This window comes from Sminthopsis crassicaudata, chromosome 4 (genome assembly GCF_048593235.1).
Source record: "Sminthopsis crassicaudata isolate SCR6 chromosome 4, ASM4859323v1, whole genome shotgun sequence".
NCBI lineage: Eukaryota > Metazoa > Chordata > Mammalia > Dasyuromorphia > Dasyuridae > Sminthopsis > Sminthopsis crassicaudata.
In genome coordinates, this window is record NC_133620.1 from 428401456 (window position 1) to 428419015 (window position 17560).

Here is a 17560-nt window from a genome sequence, read left to right on the forward strand (position 1 = left end):
TTAGCTACAGCTAGGCCAAACTCTGCTCCTAAATGTAATTTCTTTAAAGTCTACCCCACAAATTCCAGACAGGGAGACTTCAGGAGAGGAAAGTGACTTTTTGTGAGGTTCATATTTTCAACATTCAATATATATTTATCCAGCTTGTCAGGTGCCCAGAAAGGTAGTAGGTGCCGGCAGATAAAAAAGAATTGTTACTCTCCTGCCTTGAAGGAGCTTACAATCTTGGATAGAAAAGACATAAAGGCATAAAAATTAAATAACAATGTAAGAGACAAATAGCAAGAGAGACAACGAAAGGCTTACTTTGTGTGGGGCACAGTGAAGAGTTTGTTATAGAATGGGCCTAAAGCTGCTTACACATTCTGGCTGCACAAACTCCTTTTATTACAGAGACCTCAGGCGAGGGACATAAAGGGAAATAAAGGACCCCAAATGGATCTGGCTTCAGTATGTGAGCAAGTTGTCTGAATAGAGCCCGAACACCTGTCTCCCCCAAAGACCTGCCTCCTTTTGTCTCTTTCCTTCTCTATGAACGGTGTCCCGGACTCGGCCACTACCCTGGACAGCTCCAGCATTCTCTCTTTGTTCCACCAGTGGGAAGACCATTTTTACACAAGACTAAAGGGACTCATGAGACTCTGCACCTAATCGCAAACTCCAAGAACTGCAGGAGCCGCCTCCTCAATGTCCTGATTCAGTCCCTGCGATAATTGCTGGTGACTGTTGCATCAGGTTCTCAACAAAACATACAAATACCTCAGAGACGCTCTTTTCCTCAACTCAGATTCCTGGGGCTGTGAGCAGCCGAAATCCATAGTTCAAAAGGACTCTTTTTCCTGCAGTACCTTATGGATGGCTCACTTCAAGACGGCCTCTCCTTCCAGTCCCAACCTTTGGGGAATACCTTAAGTAACTACGAAACAGCAATAGTCCAGCTAATGGGTGGGGCGGATGGACGATTCAGAGGGACCCGCTTAGGGAGACGCTAGAAACTAGGGGAGGGGAGATAGGTCAGGGGTCAAAAGCTCCTTTTTTCTCGGTCCCCGGGGCTGCAGTGGGCGGAGCTGCTGATTGAAGAGCTAGCTCCCGAGAGGGTGACGAGCGAGGGAGGGGAGCAGAAGCGGAGCGCCGGGCTGAGCGCCGGCAGTGACGGGGTTACTCGGCCCGGCGCAGTTGCGGGCTCATCTTGGGCCCGGAGAGAGAACCAGCCCTCAAACCCCGAGCAGCCGCGCCCGGCACCCCTAGTGGTCCAGGCGCAGCGCCTCGCGCCCCGCCCATCCCACCCCACTGAGGGCGCGCCTGGGCAAAGCGGAGCCGTCAGGAAAAGCCTCCGAGCTGGGAGTCCACAGCCAAGCAAAATCAGGAAGCTTCTCGGACGCCTGGGTCCCCCACCCCCGCCGCAGCAGAGCCTCCACCTGAGAGGCTACTTTGCCGGACCACCTTCACTTCCTCTCACCCTCCGCTTTGGCCAACCCCCCCTCACTTTCTCTCCCCGACAAACGTCGCCCCCCCTCCCCCCGCCCCGACATGGGCCGAGGCTTGGATGGCAAGGCCCCCGTTGCGGCTGGATCCCAGGGCCCCGGCGCTGGGGCGCTCCGCTGAGGCCGCCCCCCACCCGCGGCGCAGCCTCCAGGACTAAGCGCCGGGTGCCAGCGCTCTGCTCTCCCACAGATCCATCCGGACAATCCGCGGAGGGCGCCCCAAGCTCCGGTCAGCGCTGCTGCCCCGCCCCTTCTCACAGCTCGGCGCAGGACGCCCCGTCGGACTCCCCCGCCCGCCCGGCTCCGGCCCCCGCAGCGCTGCACCCAGACGCCACCTCCCGGAATCCCACTCGCAGTCCGCGCCACGGACCCAGGGGCCCGGGGCTCGCCAGGTCCTACCCTCACCGGCTTGTTTTCCTCCTGCAGGCGCCGCCGCCTCGCCCAGCGCAGCCCCTCCCCCGCCCCTCCCCCCTCTCTGCGCCGGATTTATGAATGGGGGGAAGAGGCCACATGCCGCCACCGCCGGGGCCGCCGCCGCCGCCGCCGCTGCCTCGTGTTGACCAGGAGCAGTCAGGGCAGGCGGAGCCGCTGCCGTGAGAGCATCGACCCGGCTCGGCAGCCTCTGCCGCGAGGACTTGTTGCTGCTGCGCTACCGCTGCCCCCGCTGCCCCCACCGGCGCCTCCTCGGCCGCCCGCGGTCCTGCTCCGGGCTTGGAAGGAGGCGCTCCCGGCCTGGGTCCGGGTCTGGCTGCCAGAGTGCGGCTCCGGCTCCGCGAGCTGCGGGAGTGAGGCTTCCCCGGCTGTGTGCGCGCGTCCCCGGCCCTCGCTGGTGCGGCTCCGGACGCTTCTCGTCCTTTGCGGGGGGGTGGAGGGTGTCGCGGGGCGTGCGTGTGTGAGTGCGCCCCTGTGGGGTGAGGGAAGGAGGGCGTGTGCGAGTGTGAGTGTGTTAGCGCGGGTGAGTGTGAGTGTCTGGGTCTGTGTACGTGCTCGCGCGTGCCCCTACCTCCCTGTGTCCCTTGTTCTGGCCCTCAGTTTTCCTCTTCCCGCTTCCCCCTCCTGCCGCCTGGCTCCCCCTCCCTTCTCCTCTCCCTCCCTCCCTCCTTCCTCCTCTCTCCCTCTCCCTGGCTGCTCTGCCTCCCCAAAGCCCCAACCACCTGTGCATCCGAGAAACCTAACTCCTTTCCTCGGAGCCTCGGGGAGTTGTGCCCCGGGGGGGAGGCAGGGGCAGAGGCGCTCGCCGGGAGGGGCTGCCCGCCTCTCTCTTCCTCCTCCCTTCCCTGCACCCCCCCCCCCGTGTCCCCTCCTCTCCTCCGCCCCCCCCCCCCTCAGTCTGACGCTGCCTCCTCAGGAAGGGTGTTTAGAGGGCAGCGGCCGCCCCAAGCCGGAGCCCCGCAGCGCTTCTTATGATCAGCTCGGTGTGTGTGTCCTCCTACCGCGGGCGTAAGTCGGGGAACAAGCCTCCGTCCAAAACATGTCTGAAGGAAGAAATGGCCAAGGGCGAGGCGTCGGAGAAGATCATTATCAACGTGGGCGGCACGCGACATGAGACCTACCGCAGCACCCTGCGGACCCTGCCCGGCACCCGCCTCGCCTGGCTGGCGGACCCCGACGGAGGGGGCCGGCAGGAGCAGGATGCGGGCGGCGGCCGCGCGGGGAGCAGCAGCACCTGCGGCGGCGGCGGCGGCGGCAGCGAGTTCTTCTTTGACCGGCACCCGGGCGTCTTTGCCTATGTCCTTAACTACTACCGCACCGGCAAGCTGCACTGCCCCGCAGACGTGTGCGGCCCGCTGTTCGAGGAGGAGCTCACCTTCTGGGGCATCGACGAGACCGACGTGGAGCCCTGCTGCTGGATGACCTACCGCCAGCACCGAGACGCCGAGGAGGCGCTGGACATCTTCGAGAGCCCCGACGGCGGCCCCGCAGCCGGGGAGGAGGCCGGGGAGGACGAGCGGGAGCTGGCCCTGCAGAGGCTGGGCCCTCACGAGGGAGGCGGTGGAGCGGGCCCCGGGGGCGCGGGCACCTGCAAAGGGTGGCAGCCGCGGATGTGGGCGCTCTTCGAGGATCCCTATTCGTCTCGAGCTGCCAGGGTGAGTAGCTGCCTCAGCCTTTCTCCTCAGGTGCACCCCTCACCAGAGACATCCGGGAGATGCTTGCGATGAGTTGTGATGTAGGGGAAGTTAGATTCGGAACTAAGGCCCGGACCCCTCCCCGGTGACCCGGGACTCTTTAACCTCCCCCCCCCCCTTCAGCTTATTCACCTCTTTACACACTTTCCTGGAAGACACATGCACCTGTACCTTTTCTTTCCCATCTTAGACGCTGGCCATGACTCGTTCTCCCCCCACCTTCCCCTAATCCCTAAAAGTAGCTGTGTCCCCATCCCACCTGCGTGTCCTGGCCTGCTCCCCATTCTGGGACCATTTAAGGGTGTTCCCTTGGCTTTTGCCCAAATGGAAGCCTTCAGACGTGCTGTCTAACTGCTTCTGGCACTCCTTCAGTGCAAAACTCCTCCACCTGATGGAGGTACGTACTCTATGGCTCCCGCACACGTAGGTGCCCACAGACCCGGCTAGACCGCCATATCGTGATTTATTTCTTCTTAGGTTAGGAAAGAGTGGAAAACAAGGGCAGGGCAGGGTTGGAAGTGGAGCAGAGAGGAGATGGGCTAGGTCTGAGCTTGTTTTCTGACCTTTAGGAAAGCTGCTTAGAGAAGCCTAGAATTTCAGATCAATCTCTGACCCCCGATTTCACTGGTCTCAGCCTCATTGGGGCTTAGAAAGAGTGCCCACCTTGCCTGACCCCAGATGACTTGGGCAGAAACTGGGCTGTCCTTTAGGCAGCAGACTTGGATGCAGTTCTGGTGCTTCATGCCTATTCATGGCCCTGTGTGTATGTGTGTGTGTGTGTGTGTGTGTGTGTGTGTGAGTGTGAGTGTGTGTGTGAGTGCGTGTGTGTGAGTGTGTGTGTGAGGGTGTGTGTGTGTTGGCACACACAAGTGTATATGCATACATGTACACACACACTCAACCTAGAGAGAGGAAAACGGGGAAGACTTCTCCCCACACATGTATATTTATGTGACTAAAATTTTAAAAACAGGGATAGGATGGAGTTTGGCCCTCAAAATAACTGCAGTCATGTATGAGGCAGAGACCCCTACCCGACCAGTGATACCCTTAGCCCAGGGTCTCCTCAGCTGTGATTCTACATAAAACACTAGTGGATTATCTCTCCTTCCACCACGGCCCCTCACTTCAGCACAGAACAGGGTACCTCGTATATATATGGTCAGTGGACTTTTAATGCTTGCTGAATTGAATTGGGGAAAAGCAAAGTGCTTCCTTCTGGGAGTAGTCGGTCACCTAAGACGTTCCAGGTTGCTTTATTGAGTGTTGTGAGGCAGCCATCTTCCCCCACTGCATCCTATGCCCAGTACCTCAACCTAGTTGCTGAAAAGTTCCCTTTCCCCAATCTGGGGAGAAGAGAGCAGAGCAGAAGCAGGGTATGAGATGGGACTGAAGGTAATGGGGGGGGATTGAGCTGGTATCCTAACTGAAGGAAGTATCCTTTCTCAGAAGGAAGGGAGGGCCAGGGCCAGAGGGCAGTCCCCCAGCCTGTGACAGGGTGACAGCAGGGACTCATGGCCCAAAAACAAAGTGTTGTGTGAGTTGGTTTCTCCCTTGAGCAAACCAGAGCCCAGGATTAAGGGAAGAACATCTGTTGAGGGTATTTGGGCATCCTGGAGTCTGTGCAATTGCCTATTCCTCCATCCTGGCCTTTCTCACAGCTGGTTACACAAGTTCCTTGACTAAGGCACCGAGACACTACAGTTAGATCATTCACCTGCACTAATGATGAGAGACAGGGGCAAGCATAACTCCACAAAGTAAGATAATCCTCCTGATGACCTCCATTTGGGTCAGGGTCCAGAAGTAGAGATGAAGAGGCAAGAGGATTATGAATGATGGGAGCTTGGCTATGACTGAAGTAGTGGGGAGGCAGCTGAAGAGATAGGAAGCTGGTGAGCTGAACAAAGGATCCTAGATTCAGTCCATTCATAAGCTTATAGTCAAGATGCCCCACTTTCAGCAAGCTGAGGCCTTTGGGGGTTTCTAAGATTCTTCCCTCCAGGAATACGCCTTTCCCTGTGATGGTATCTGTGTCCCAAGCTCTTGGATTAGACTTTTTGTTTGAATACTATTGGCTCCAGCTCGGGGCCCAGCCATAGAGTTTTCTATAGGAGAGATAAGCTTGAAATAGCTCTTCTGAATTGCTCAGAATCCCAAAGCAGAACTAAGTTTCTTTGACATTCAGTCCTATGTATGGTCATGGACACCAGTTAGAATGGACTAGAGTGGGGCCTATTTACCTTGATCCAAAACTTGAAATGAACATATCTGGGGTTTAAGTATCCCAGTTGGGGTGAGGGTGCCCCTGGGGACTTATAGTCAGTGACCACTTGGAAATTAATAACTGACATTCATATGGTGTTTTAAAGCTTGAAAAAGGACTCTGCAAATATTATCTTACTGAGATGGAGGGTGACCTGAGAGAAACAGGGATGTATAAAACCCTTCCAGAGCTTGTATCTACACCATTGTAGTGGGAAAATGTAATCATGTAGCATTCGGAACTGGAAGGGACCTCACTACTAGATTTGGGAGTCAGAAGACCTGCTACTGCCCACCTGTGTGACCTTCAGTAGATCTAAGACTTAGTTGCTGTATCTGTAAATTGAGGATGATCCTGGTACAACTTCTTCATAGTTATGTAAAGAATCATAGTTTTAAAACGGGAAGGGACCTAGAAGTCATCCGGTCCCACTACCCATTTTACAGATATGATAAATGAACCCTAGAAAAATAAAGTAATTTACCAAATTTACCAAAGGTCACAGAAGTTGAAACATACAACTTTTATCTCCCAATCGAATGCCCCTTTCATTGGTTTATGCTTGGAAAAATTCTATAAATGTCACTAAGGATATGCTGGGAAACAAGGAGAGCAGAACAAGCATTTATTAAGTACCTACTATATTCCAGACTCTATGCTAAGCACTTTAAAAATATAATCTTATTTTTATGGAGAGAGGGAGGCAGTTGGGGCCAATTGACTTGCTAGCGTCCGAGACCAGATCTAAACCTGATCTGAAGGATAGTGCGTCATCTATTGGACCACTTACCTGCCCCTATTATTATCTCATTTGATCTTCACAACATTGTCTCCATTATTATTGTCTCCATTTTACAGTTGAGATAACTGAGGCAGGCAGAGATAACGTAACTTGCCCAGGTAACACTTGAACTCAGGTCCTTCCCAAATCAAAACCCAGTGTTCTGTATACTGGAGCACTTAGCTGCCAAGGGAGGAAAGTCCAAACGTCTCCTTCTGAATAAATTTCTTAACATTGGTATTTAGGACCTTGAGTTTGGGAACTTTAGGCAAAAATCAGGTCTAATGTGGGGATTTGTGGGGTAAAATTCAAGAGCCCAAAGCTATTAGGGAGAGAAGGGACAGACTTTTCAGACCCCCAGAAAGCAGGCAAGTTTCCCAGTCATTGAAGAAGTAGATTATAATAGCAGCAAAATAGAAATAAATTAAAATCAAACAAAGCTGGTTTTGGGAGCCTGTTGCTTGGCTACAGGCCTGGGTCCCATGTAAGTTCAAATCCAACTAGATGCCTCATTCTTGGAGATTTGTCACCTTCAAGGTGCTTCTGGAGTACAGCTTGAGAACATGGCAATTGCCTCAGCTCTTGCCTGCTCTATCCTAGGCAGTGGTAATGCTAGTCTGGCCCTTGGTGAGACTGCCACATCCCTGATTGTTGCCCAAAGGCAAGTAAGAATATTTCCTGGTGTAGAGGACCAGAGTTAAATTAATGGTGATTTTGATTGAGCTGCCCAAACCAAGTAACCAGAACCCCCTCCCTGGGGCCAAAAATAACTGCATCCAATTTTCAGTGGGGCCTTATAAAGTCACAGAAGAATAGGATGTCAGAGCCACTGGGGATCTGAAGAATGAACACAGTTTTTGATGGCGCCCTGGGGCAAGGACTAAGATTAATAGTGAAAGTCAGAATTGTAAGGAAACTTAGAGGTCACTTAAACCAGCTGTAATTTAGAGGTCAAATGATGTTCCCAAGGTCACTAGTCAATTTGGAGCACAAAAAGGATTATATCCTAGGTTTCTTGACTTCCCACTATCCGACCTTGCTCTTTTTTTTTTTTTTTTTTTTTTTTTAAACTGTAATGATTTCTAAATAAGCCCCTCTGGACAGATGGAATAAGCCCCTTTGTGGGGTAATAGAAGAATGATGTTTCTGGCTATGAAAATTGTTAGTAGAATTGCTCTCTCCTGTCCTTTTGGTGGATGTCAGAGTGGACAATGGGTTCACGCAGGTGGGTACTGCTCTCCCAGCCAGAAGAAAGGAGGAGGACAATAGCAGGGCCAGATTGGGTAGCCTTGGCAGGGCTGTGGTTGGGTTCTGACACACCAGGGTTCTGGTATGGAGAAGGCTGATAGGGTCTGGTCCAAGAACCACTTTGAAGGCACTAATGTTTTCCCAGGCAGAGATGGAGGTGCTTCTGCATTTGGGGGCTATAATTGAATGCATGGCTTTCTCCTATTCAAGTAATTCCTCCTGAGTAGTCAGAAAGAATCAGGGAAATGGTTCTTTTCATCCTCTTTTTCAATCTCTTCCCAAGCTCATTGTTATTCAGTTCCCTATGCCCCTCTCTCCCTGCCAACTTCACTCTGAGAGTTGCCTCCTACAAAGCCAGGGTACAATCTGAGCTCAGATCAGAGACGGGAAGAAGGCTGGAAATGGGAGTTATGGAGGAGGTGACAGAAAGAGCAGTGAAAGACACCCAGCAATAGTGTTTGCCCTCAAAAGAAGTGGAATCAAATAAAACAATCAGAATGCCACTTGCCTGTCCACCTTAAGGCCCTCGATCTTGCTCCAGGAGGACTATCCTTCTTAGAATGATGCCTGGGACTTAGAAGGATTCAGGGATCTGCTACAGAACAGAGACATGACAGATCTCAGCCTGGTTCTTGACCCTGCTGGACTTTCGCAGCTGCCCAATCTCTGTCAGAAAAACCAAAACTCTGAAAGACTGTGAGGGGATCTCAAGAGAGAGTGCCCAGATCTCCTGGGCCCTCTTCCTGGCTCCCTTAAGGCAAAGGAAGAAGCCCGAGTTCTCTGTTCCAGCCTCAAGCAATTTCCTAACAAAGTCTTCTGTTTTTGTTTTTCTCTCTCCTTTCTCTAAACAGACTAACGTTTGCTTTTGAACATCTTGTTTCTGGGACAATGAGGTGTTTGTGCTGTTTTTTGAATTTTTTGAGGGTTTTTTTTTGTTGTTTTTTTTTTTTACTGGGGAGGGTGTTGGGAGTAGGTTAAAGAAAATACATTTAGACTATATTGAAAAGTGGAGAGTAGAGAATAAGAAATCTGGGTGTCTGTGGGCTTCATTTTCCCTATCCCTTATCTTCTTGGGGTTTGGAAGAGGGATGAAGGGTAGGGTGGCTAGAGCCTGAGACCCAGTGCACCATTTTTTGGCTTCAAAACACAAAAGGAGCCAGTTAGCATTCGACCTCTTGGTAGTCTTGTCTAGTTAACCCTGCACAGGTGGTCACACTTAGGATGATCAAAGGATTGGCTTACTTCAGGGAGACTCAGCCTCTGGGATTTTTCAGGGGAAAGTAATGGACACCATGATCTGATCTGACTTGGATATTTTGGAGTGTTGACACTTTTCATTGAATCTTCCCAGGTTCCAAGCCCAACACAAACTATCTTTAAGGGTCCCTAATGCCAGCCTTGAATAAGATGCCAGACAGTAGGCTAAGCTTGGACAGATGTAGCCCCTTCCCTGGGCTGACGAGAAATGATGGCAGAGAGTTGGAATTTCACACCGAAGATTACCCTGGAGCACAGCTGCAAATGGAGCCCTGGTATCTGAGAGTAATCTCTCTCCTGAGCCCCTGGGCCCAGTTTTCCCAGGGACCATTTTCTACTATGAGGTTGCTGGGGAACATTGCCATTTGTCACTGGAGGGGAAACCCCTATACCAAAGTCTCATATAGAAAGGACTTCTGTCTGACCTTGACTGTCTCCTTGGACCAGAGGGATCTCTTTGACATTCATCATTAGTTTTTCTTTTCATGGCACGGGCAATTGATCTACATTAGGAACAAGCATTTCAGAGTTAGGGTAAAGATCAAGGCTCCAAAACTGGAAGGAGACTTAGGCCAATCTCTTGGACCTCAGTTTTCTCATCTGCCAATTTTTTAAGGTGACGTCCAACTTCAAAATATTATAATTCTATGGTTCCCTTCCTTCTTCCTCCCTCTCTGCATAGCTCTGTCCCCATATTGGATATCTGGACACATTCAGGGTGCTCCAGGACATACAAGGTTGGTGGAAATAGCTTAATGTGAAAGGTTTCTGTCAGATGTTATGCATCAAGAGGGGAAACTGAGAATTCAGACTTGGTGACTGAAAAGGAATACCTTGAGGAGATTCTGATAGAAATGTGAGGTGACCTATCCCAAATCCAATGGCACCCATCTACATGTTTCTAATTGCTTTGTTTCTGTGGGATCTGCAGATGGAAAAAAAAAGCTCACTATTCAAACATTGTCGCATTCTGAAACTGAGCAGTCCTATCCCCAACCCCCATCTCCTGGAGTTCTGGGAAATGAGGTTCTATTTCTCATCTTCCCTGTCTGACAGGGGAGACAATATAAGGAGCATCAGTAGGTGTCTCTAACCCAGTTTGAGTTTACAGCAACCTGTTTCCTGGTATAATAAAAAGCCCATCAGAACCAGACATCATTGCCTTTGCCAAAAACCAATTTTTTTTTGAGGGAGTTACTATGTGAGCTTATGGCAAATCAGTTCATCCCTCTGGATCTCATTTCTTTGTCTATAAAGTGAGGAGATGGGGCTAGATGTGGTAGTCCATGCCTGTTGTCCCGGCTATCCCAGGGAAGCCAAGGCTGGTAAATGGATTAAGTTTGGGAGTTCTGAGCTGCAGCAGATTCAGTGTGCACACTAACTTTAGCATCATATAGGGAGCCCTGCCTATCCCACACCCCACTGCTTCACTGATCCTTTCTTCTATTAGGGAGTAGGAAGTCCCTGGGCTGCTTAAAGAAGGACAACCCAGTTCGAGACAGAAACAGACAAATTAAAGCTGGTCAGAAGTGGGCTTGAGTCTAGAGTAGTCTCTGCATTTCCAGTATAGGTGAAAGACTCTCTCAAATCAATAAATACATGGATAGATAAATACATATAGAAAACATTTATCTTGTGTATATGTATAAATATATGTACATAAACATACATGTTTAAGTGTGTGTATTTGTATAGTGAGAGGGTTGAACTATCTAGATTCTAGATCTGGCTGGAACCCTTAGAGACAATCACTTCTCTCATCCTGAGATTCTTTGGTCTTTGTTCAGCCTGATAAATATCTATTAAAAACATATCCTATGTGCAAGGTATGAAACTGACTCTAAAGACAAATGAGAATTGCTCTCTGCCCTCAGGGAGCTTACAGTAGCACCATATGGAAGACGAGTATATAATCATGGTACAGATTAAGAACCTAATGATGTCCTAAGAGAGATATGGGCAGGGTACTCTTGTGGAAACATTACACACACACACACACACACATCCCTAGGTCCCACTGAACTCAATTTTTTAAGCCTTTCCAGAAATATAAAAAGGGTCTTCCTGCCCTATCAAATCTTCAAGATCAGAAAAGTTCAGTTCAGGTTTCCTCCCATCCTTCTAGTTTGACTTTTCTAGCTCCCATCAATACTTTTGAGGACAAACTAGGAGAACTGAAAGAGACCTAGTTATTTGTGCCTGGAAGCATCTGGCCAAGTATCTTGGCTGATGAGCTGAGTAATAGATAGCAAAGAGGGGAGGAGAAACACGTCACTCAGTGTCAATGGGCAGTGTGGGGCTGTTCTTAATTGAAGACTGGATGGACATAAAGGGTTTTGATCTTTAAACCAACCCTGCTTCTTCCCAGGATGTAGGGACTGCTTCTGGAGGAGAGTGAAGGTGCAGCCAAAAACACCCCTTAGGCTGGGAATAAATGGAATCCTCACCATTGCTCATGAAACTAGATACAAAATCACTCAGTCATTTTAGAAAATAAAAGTACCTGATCAGCCTTGCATGAGAAATAGTTAATTTTGCAGGTACACTGGATACTGGACTGTGGATATGAGTCAAGAATTTCTTGAAACCCCAGCCCCTGGGATTCATAGGCTGTTGAACCCCAATGGGTTGCTTTCCCCTAGGGCTTCCTGTAGAGGCAGTGATATAGATGGGGAAGATACCAGCTGTGGAATCAGATCAGAATTTGAATCTTACCTTTACCATATACTCTTTGTGATCTTGATCTTGCCACTTCTATCTATTTGAACGTCCATTTCCTTCTCTGTGATTTAATTCAACAAACTTTTATTAAATACTCAGAATGGGAGAGCCAGCTAGCCTTGGAAGCAGGAAGCCTTGAGTTCCAGGCTAGTCTCTCTCACATGTCAGCTGGGAGCCTGGGGGGAGGAAGCAAACCCTTCCGTGCATCCAGTTCGGCTCTCTAAGGCTACAGGTTACAGGAAAAAAAAAAGTTCTCTTACTACTAATAACACTATTATTATAATATTATCATATAATACTAACAGTACCATAGTGCTTTAAGTTTTACAAAGCTCTTTACCCATGTCCTCTCATTTGATCTTCACCACAAACTTCAGTGCTATTATTATTCCCATTTTACAGATGAAGAAATACAGGCTGAGAGATCTTCAGGACTTTTTCCCGGAGTCACACCAGTAATAAGTAAGGGTCTGGGGTAAGATTCAGTCTTCCAGAATTGGCTCATCCAACATGACACTTGGTTGCTTGAGATGAAGAGGGGTTTCCATACAACAATGAAATCCCAGCTTCAGACTATTACTTACTAGGATTAAGGACACAAAGATGATATAAAGCTATGTCTGTCCCTCAGAAATTTAATTCATCAGAGAGAACTTTATTGTCGTCTTACAGGACAGAGGTGGAGTGATACCTGTCAAGCTTATGGCATTTTGTGGGGATCAGACAAAATGAAGCATATGAATGAAGCATATGAATGTACTTTCTACAATCTACAGTGCTTTGTGTGCAGAGATATTAGAATAATAAGTTGCAATTCCATGATGCTTTTCTTCCCAGGAACCCTGCAGGGTAGGGCAAATACAGAATGCTCATTTGACAGATGAGGAAATCAGCTTCAAAGAACTCTGTGATCCTGTAGGGGCAGAACTGGTGTCTCCACCCAGGTTTCCCGACTCTAGGTCCCTCAGACCACAGGAGAGAAGATGGTCCCTGCTTAGAAACTGCTGAAAGTGCTTAGGCTGAGAAGGAAAACAATGCATTATGTTCCTAAGGGGAGAGGAAGAGGCAGATAAGAAGAAAACTAGCATTCCAGATGTTGTGGGGAGAGGAGTATGTTCTGTTGTTTTGGGGTTAGACAAGCTGGAGTGATTTCCCTTGGTTGAACCAATGAGGTACCTAAGATAGAAGAATGGTTTAGTAGAAGAAAAGAAAAAAATCTATAGATTGGAATGAGAAGCTTGAATTCCAAATCTTATTTTTTTAAAATTAAAGCTTTTTATTTTCAAAATATATACATGGATCGCTTTTGACTTTTCAAAACCCTACAAAACCCTGTGTTCTAATTTTTCCCTCCCTTCCTCCCACTCCCTCCCCCAATCAGCAAGTGATCCAATATATGTTAAATATGTGCATTGAATTCATATCTCAACTACCTGCATGACTTCAAGCAACTCTGGGTGCCTCAGTTACTTCAGCTGTAAAATGGATACAGTAAAATGAGTAGCCTAATTCTCAGGGATTTGTATGGCATAGAAGAAATGATTACATTAGAAATATTTTGGGGGAAAAAAAGCAAAAGGTTGTATACAAGTGCTAATACAAACCGGACGGTTAGATGTCATAGTGGATAGAGCACCAGGCCTGAATTCAAATCCAGCTTCATTCACTTACTAGCTAAGTGATCCTGGGCAAGTCACTTAACCCTGTTTGCCTCATTTTTCTCATCTGTTAAATGAGTTGGAGAAGGAAATGGCAAACCACTCTAGTATCTCTGCCAAGAAAACCCCAAATGGGTTTATGAAGAATAGGACACAACTGAAAAACAATTGAACAGCATTTCATTACAATAGAAAAAGTAATTTTCAGGGCCCTAGGCAAGCCATGGCCATTTACTGTGAGCTTGATATTGTTGGTTTTGCAAGCTCCTTTTGATAACGACCTAGCTCTGATCAGAAACACAGAAGATTTGTCTTTGTCCCTGTAAAGAAACTGAGGCTTAAAAAAGAACAAAAGGGTTCTTTCTTTCCTTTCCTCCCCCCTTGCTTTATGCTGAACTCAGCCTCTTGGCTTCTCTATCTGCACTTGGTTTTTTCCAAATTACTAATTAACTTAAAGCTTTGGCTCCCAGATGAGCCAACTTCCCCACTCAGGAAGCAGTAGCATCCCATCACCCATTTGTTTCCATAGCTGTGCAATACCCACAGATAGAGGCTCAGTCTCAGCCATCTCCAAGAGACCAGCTTTAGTGTTTTCTGCCCATTTTTCTAGTGAGCAAAGAGCGGAGCAAGGAAGCTAATGTCAACTCTGGATAAAACAGAACCAAGTTCTTCTGACCCTTTCTCTTTCTTTGGTAGCAATCCCTTCTCCCCTTGTCCCCCCACATACACATCCATACATATCTTAATCTCATGGTACTCTTGTGTTCTCTCCTTCCCAGGAGCAAAACCTGTTCTCAGGAAAGGGCCAATAGATCATTATAAATAAATGAAAAGATGCAAAATTATCCTTCCCAGGAACAAGGTGAGGTAGTGAAAGGAATGCTTGCCTTAGAGGAAGTGAGTCCAAATGCTTTCTCTGCTACTGAGGGACAAATCATAGCTTCAGTGGGCTTCAGTTCCTTAATTTGTTAAATGAAGGAGTTAGATTAGCTCTAAATAGAGCTCTAAATATATGATCCCCAATCAATCATTTATTAAGTGGCTACTATGTGCTAAGTACAAAAAGAAGCAAAAGATAGTCCCTTGGGCTCAAGGAGTTTACAAGAACATGCATTTTATTTTTCTTTTTATTTCAATAATAATTTTTTATTTTCAAAATTCAAAATTAGTTTTCAACATTCATCCTTGTAAAACCTTGTGTTCCAAATTTTTCTCCTTCCCTTCCCCCTTCCCTTCTCCCCTAGAAAGCAAGTAATCCAGTATAAGTTAAACATGTGCAACTCTTCTAAACATATTTCCACATTTACCAAAACATTTGCATTTTAGCAAGGCAAAAATGTGACTATTAAATTTCAGTTATCTGTGAGTAGGGTGGCAAAGCTATTCTAGTAGCAAGGTTCCCTCACATATCTGAAGTTTTACTACTTGACAACTGCCCATCCTGCTCACCTGTAAAGCCTTAGAGACAGGACCTTTCCTTATCTTAACTGACACCTATCCTGCTCATCCTCATTCCCAAGAATTGTGGGTCCTCAGCCAAATGCTCCTGGATCTCCATCTTCCTTCTGAAAGCATCATCATGTGGTACACTCATTGACCTTGGGGTCTCAGGAGACACAACCCAGCCAGTGTCCCATACTTTCCCTGATCGCTCCCCTGCACCCCAGCTGCCTATAGAATCTGTCAATAAGCATTGATTTTGCCAGGTCACAGTGCCAAGGACAGGATACAGACGAAAAACAGAAACAGCCCCTGCCTCCAAGGAGTTTTTGATCTAGGGGGTGAGAGACAGCACAAACGAATCATCTACAGAGTAGTTAGAGGGATCCTCTACAGACTAGAAAGGGTGATAGTATATGAGCTGGGACAGGGATGGGACCAAGATGGGACCAGTCTCTGAAAGGGAGGTGGCCTTCAAGCTGACAGTGAAAGAGCTATGGGTTCTAAGAATGGAAGGTTAGGAAGGAGTGTTCCAAGTGTGGAGAATGGCCAGCACAAAAGCAGAGAGACAGGAGATGGGCTTTTCTTGTGTGTGGAACAGGGGTTAGGCTAAGATGATTGATCACAGCACGCACAAAGGGGGAAGAATGTAAGATTGGAAGGGCAAGAAGGGGTCAGCTTGTAATGAGTTTTAAATGGCAAACAGAAGACTTTATATTTGATCCTGGGGCCATAGGGCTTATTGAGCAGGACAGTAACATGGTCAGCCCTGTGCTTCAGGAAAATCACTGGCAACTGAGCTGATGATGGATTAGGGCAGCGAGAGACCAATGAAAATCCCAGTGCAACAGTTCTAGAGAGAGGTAATGAACTGGGGAGTGGCATTGGGAGCCAAGGGAAGGCGGGAGGAGTGTCCAAGATGCAGAGAAAAATTCTAAGGTTTGATGACTGATTGGATTGTGGGGTGGGTCAGAGCTGTGAAGTCTTTGAATCTGAGTGACAGGAAGGAGGATAGCACCCCTGACAGTAATAGGAAAGTTCAGCAGAGGGGAGGGTTGGGGGATAAAGATAATCGGTCCTGTTTTAGAAAAATATTTGTCCCACAGGCGCCAGTCTGGCTTCTCTACAGGACAGGGGGAGAAAGTCATTGCCCAATAGGAAAACCTATGCCAGAGAGGTAGGTTGTGATACTGGAAGCCCTGAAGCTTCTCACTTGCCTTTCTGGCTCAAGGGAAAGTCAAGAGTCTCCAGGGATCTAATTCAGGGGCAGGAGCCTGCAGCAAATAGCGTTTCATGTTCTGCTAGTCTGAGGCATCTTATGTCTTACAGTCTCAACAGCCTATGATTCTCCTCTCTAATCATAGACCTCTGTGCCTTCAACTCCAAAATTCTCAGAAGCTCAATCGGGAGGCAGTAGAAAGAATTGATTTGAACTCAAAAGACTTGGGTTTGAATGATTCTGATGGGCCAGTCAATTTCCTGTTCTGGATCTCATTATCTTCACCAATAAGTTTTAAGGTCCCTTTAGTTTTTTTTTTTTGTTTTTTTTTAGGGGGATGGGGCAATTGGGGTTAAATAACTTGCCCAAGATCACACAGCTAAGTGTCTGAGGTTGGATTTGAACTCAGGTCCTCTTTCCACTAAGTCATCTTGTTGCCTCTTCACCTCTAAATATTATGAGCTTTAAGGACCCTTGATTCAAAATGCAACAGGATTTGAGTCCTTGTTCTGCCATTTCAAATCACTTTGGCTATGGGAGCAAGTCATTTAACTTAGCACAATATTTGGTGTGTAGCAGGCAGTTAAATGTTTATTGAATTGAATTGAATTGGACTTGTCTGAACTTCCATTTCCTCATCTGTAAAATGGGGATAGAAATCGAGGATGACCCAATGATAGAATGCCAATATCAGAGCCATGGAAGATGTGACTTCAAATCCTACATCCTACATCTGACTGTGTGAGTGATTCTGGGCAAATCACTCAAGCTCTCAGTCTTCCCACCCTGAGAACTCTGGAAACCCTAAGTTTTAAGCAATTTCTTCTCTTCATTGGTGGGGAAATTTTCCTCACTAAGTGTTCTCTACACCAATTTAAACCCCTCCTCCCCCCAAATGGCAATAATGATACCCACCCCTACCTATCTCACAGGATTGTGGTTAGGATCTAATGAGATCACTTTATAAGGCAGAGAATGGCATCGAAACATCAACTATTACGATTATCGAGGAGTTTCTGAATGAAGGTGACATCCTCCTATCCACCCACCTCCCTACCTCAGCCCCCTCCAGTCCTGGATGAGGAAGTCTTAAGCACAGGCAGGTGGAAGCAGAAGGTTTTGGGAGGGAAGGGGAGTGAGGATGTGAGAATGAAGAAGCTGGCTGGCCTCCAGCTGCTGGGATCCTGACGGGTGGCGGATGGCAGCCACATGAATAACAGAGAAAGGTTCCATAATTGGTGTTATTACACATGCATTTCATCTCCATTCATAATGATTGGATACTTAAACCCAGTAGTTACTCAGCTGAACCCTGCTCTCATCATACCAGTAGCTGCCTGGATCAGCCCCCATCACTGGT

At 47.9% G+C, this 17560-nt stretch overlaps 1 protein-coding gene across 3 annotated transcripts in view; it reads left to right on the top strand.

Moving 5' to 3' along the window:
• The first annotated feature begins 2863 nt into the window (after nucleotides 1–2863).
• The window catches only part of KCNC4 (potassium voltage-gated channel subfamily C member 4), a 67763-nt gene continuing 53066 nt past the window's right edge, over nucleotides 2864–17560 (top strand). For all 3 annotated transcript variants that reach the window (XM_074262960.1, XM_074262962.1, XM_074262961.1), the window contains exon 1: nucleotides 2864–3571. In XM_074262960.1, coding sequence (XP_074119061.1) covers nucleotides 2888–3571 — 684 coding nt within the window. In that variant the 5' untranslated portion in view covers nucleotides 2864–2887. The remainder of the gene's footprint in view (nucleotides 3572–17560) is intronic.